The sequence below is a fragment of the Nanorana parkeri genome, unplaced genomic scaffold (genome assembly GCF_000935625.1).
Source record: "Nanorana parkeri isolate BGI_ZX_2015 unplaced genomic scaffold, ASM93562v1 scaffold380, whole genome shotgun sequence".
NCBI lineage: Eukaryota > Metazoa > Chordata > Amphibia > Anura > Dicroglossidae > Nanorana > Nanorana parkeri.
Genome location: NW_017306648.1, coordinates 18774 through 22546, shown reverse-complemented (window position 1 = coordinate 22546; position 3773 = coordinate 18774). Strand labels below are relative to the sequence as shown.

Here is a 3773-nt window from a genome sequence, read left to right as displayed (position 1 = left end):
TATAAAAAATACATTAAAAATGTATAAATATATATATACAATATAATAATTTTGTTAGTGCTGCATGACTCAGTAATTGTTTCACAGTATCACAGCATTATAAACTAAAAGCGGTCTGGTGCTATAGTGGTATATACAGGCTGGTACTTAAATGGTTACCATTATTCCCAGATGGCACCCAATCACAACTGTAAATGCAGTCTGTCCTGTTCTGCTTTTCATGGTGAGCAGAAAGTCCTTTAGAATCATGTATCATATCAAATATGTTAAACACAATGTAGATGTTCAAACTTTCAGGCAATTGTCATATTTGATAAATACTAGAAGAGTTCTGCTAGATTAGTTTGTAATTTAAAGCTAGATAATCTGTTTAACATATCAGATCCCCAAAGTTGGCACTTTAACACAAGAATAAGCCCCATAGCTGGTTGGTCTTACCTTCAGATGACAGCTGCTCGTACTCATCGGAGACCATGTGACCACATAGTGGGAACTCGTCCACCTTGGCCTTCTTACGACCCAAGTCAAAAATCCTGATTTTGGGATCTGAAAAGATCAAACCGATGAAAAAAGAAATTACGCAAGGCAATGCATATAGCTAAAGCTCAGATATTTAGGTTACTTGGAAATGGGCAAAGTCCAAATAAAATTAAGACCTTGAAGTAACCCATTTGCTGTGAAAGTCAGACAGAAAATGAAAACCTAGCAGAACTAAATTAACTGAAATAAGATTCTATAGCACAACACTACTAGAATCAAGGCAAAGGAGTACACCTAGATCATTGTGCTTCACAGCAGCCACTGGAGGTACCCACAGGAGAACCTCTGCCACATCAAATAAGCCCTGTGTGCATTTTGACACAATGAGGAGCAAAGTAAGAACTGTCTCCAAGTGCCAGCATGCATGGATTCTTTGGTCTAATACATCTCTGGTGACCTGCGGAAAGCCAAAATGGGCTTCTTTTTGATGTCTGTACAAGGGCCTTACCATGGAGTGCCTGGCCCACCACTCCAAACTTCTATTTAGGGCCAGCCATGCTATCCCCTTCTTGACGCTCAGAGCAAAGTGCGACAAAATGCTCAAGACAAGGAATCCCACACATCTCTATGGCCCCTCTTCACACTTGAGCGTTTTGTCGCAAGCAAAAAGTACACAGGCTTTTTGGTCCCATAGACTACAATGGGAAACTTTGTGCAACAAAACACTCAGCTGTGAATAGGGGCCATAGAAATGAACTGGATTCCTTGTCTTATGCATTTTGTTGCGGCGCTTATCCTTGAGCCACAAACACCTTGGTGTGAATAGGAACTAAGAAAAATGAAGCCAGCCACTTTGTAGGCTAGGCTTAAAAACAATCCCTGGCCAGACCACATTAGGCTAAGGACATAAAAGTAACATTTCATAAACCTACACATATTGGGTAATAGTGGAAAATTGCATAGTCATGATGAGTATAAAAGAAATCTGTTGTATCATCTTACCGGGGACACCCCTACAGAAGCGGGACTTTGGGTACGGCTTGTTTTTGCAGTATCTGTAACTAAACACAAGATTACATATTTAAAACAGCGTACCGATTTCAGAAAAACTAAAGCTTATATTGCTCTTTAGAACTTTAAAATGGACATATGCTTTCACTCAGCAAGACAACGTCCAATACTACTAAAAGCGCATTCAAGGTGCTAGACTCAGAATATGCAGTGTTCATCCAGGTCAGCTTCACACTGGGTAAAAGCTCTTGCAAGCAATAAGAACTACACTACAATTATTGGCCTGACAATCCTACATGCCTAAAGCAGAATCCAAGCATTTGGTTTCAGGCTGGGAAAGGGTAAAATGCTGTCAGGTTTTTATTCCTATGATGGGGAGATTTCCCTCAACTTCCTGTCCTAGTGACAATTATGTTCATGTGCACTTTACAATGACAGCGACGGTCATGAGAAGTGTATGGAGGCGGACCTCTTAATGCTAGCTTTCTGGCTGTCAAGCTGCTGTTTAGGCTTCTACGTGTTCCAAATATGACAGAAATTCTGACACTTCTAGTGTTTGTTTCGGGTCTGACTAAAGTACTTAAAGGCTTATTGTCAAAACTGGGCCACCAATGGCAGACTCCAATACTTTACTCATGCTAGTCACCAAGCCTGAAAGACCTTTAATGGAACCATTGCTAGTCTCCCCCCCCCACACACCTTTAAGTCCCCAAATCATACTCCACTACTGTATTCTAGTACCCCCTAAGGTTTATTCATCACTACGGCCAAGCTATGACTTCCTCCGGTGTACCCGACAGGCCACAATTCTGCCCTCACAGCCAACCCGACAGGCCACACATGCCCTCAGCGCCATACTTAAATTCTGGGTGGATAGACTAGGGAAGAGTTAAACCCTCTACCAGGCTTTTATTGCTGTGTACTTGCTGGGGAGCTTCCCCCTCACTTCCTGCCCTTGTGACCACTATATCTCTGTCTTCCACCCTCTGGGACAAGTACCAGAAACCTGGACAATCCTCAGACTAAGAAATGACTATGGGTGCAGTACAGTCACTGACACCCAGTCACCCAGCAAAACAAACTGATGCTTTGCTCAAGCAATCTTTAGAAGTGACGCTTTGCGTGCTCGGTTCATGCCATGAACATCTATATTTAAAGTTAACCTGTCATATCCCTGCAAATCCCACATGTTAAAAGCAGGAAAAAGGCCTGCCACAAACACCCCTTTTACCCCTCCAGTGCCAGTTTTTTTTTTGGCACATTATACAACCATTCCCTTTTTGGTGTTTTTACATTTTATTTAAAATAAATAAACTTGAACACAGCTTTAATGCCACCACAAACCCCCTAGATGATGGGGGTTTATGGTGGCTAGCTGAGGAAGTTCAGGGACCAGCAGTAAATATTCACAAGTGCCCCCTCCCCCACAAACCTGTGCATGATCAGTGGAGCTAACAACCATTGACTTACAGCTCACTTCACAATGAATCTAACAACACTACGACTCTTAATATAAAAAGGCTATTAGTCCTCATGGCCTATGAGCAGTGTTAGGTCAGCAACCGTCAGGCTCTATCACCACCCATCCACGGATAAGCCTGTCCCTTCCCGGACTAGGCCCGGTCCTCCCATGCTGGCAGCTTAGACTTCACATGAGTGCGGCCTTGCCGGCACATGGCGGCTTCTCTTCCCGGATCACTCACCAGCGAGCGGGTCTGCGGCCCATGTTGGCGCTCTGTACCTACACATAGGAAACACAAGGAGAAGATGGAGATAAGATGTCTGCCACGGACGCCCCGGCACCTACCCGCCGTCGACTCCCAGCCCTGAGCCGCCATCTCACTCACCTCGCCGACAGCAAAGAGGAAGCTAGCGCGCTTGCGCACTCCCTTATAAACACGCTCCGCCCCTTCTCTACCCACCTGACTTTGACGTTTTGCAAATATGACACCGGACGTAAAATGTCCCTGAAATGAGACTGAAATTGTCACTGGCAGCCATTTTGTCGGAGATCAATCGCCATAATTGGCAAGCCATTGTCAATAGAAATATGTCCTCCGTACAACCTCCTATTTTCCAACAACGTGATGATATAGCGTAGAAAGAAGCTGCAGGCAAAACTGTCTTCTACCCTATTAATTTACGAAGGCGGCCATTTTGTCGGAGGTCACCCTTCCCTGTAGGCTTAAACATTGGTCTTACAATCACGTCACGTATAAAGGCGACAGAATTCTGCACAATTTTGTTTAAAAAGTCTCTGTGATCTGTCAATTACGTTTTGA

At 43.8% G+C, this 3773-nt stretch overlaps 1 protein-coding gene across 2 annotated transcripts in view; it reads right to left on the bottom strand.

Annotated features, from left to right (window-relative positions):
- Nucleotides 1-3273, bottom strand: part of RPL10 (ribosomal protein L10) — a 7992-nt gene extending 4719 nt beyond the window's left edge. Inside the window, exons 1-3 of one of the 2 annotated variants that reach the window (XM_018559191.1) lie at nt 3195-3273; nt 1483-1541; nt 439-546 (exon numbers count right to left, since the gene is read on the bottom strand). In XM_018559191.1, the coding sequence (XP_018414693.1) occupies nt 439-546; nt 1483-1541; nt 3195-3217 (190 nt within the window). In that variant the 5' untranslated portion in view covers nt 3218-3273. The remainder of the gene's footprint in view (nt 1-438; nt 547-1482; nt 1542-3194) is intronic. The other variant, XM_018559192.1, reaches the window with a different exon arrangement.
- Nucleotides 3274-3773: the final 500 nt, after the last annotated feature.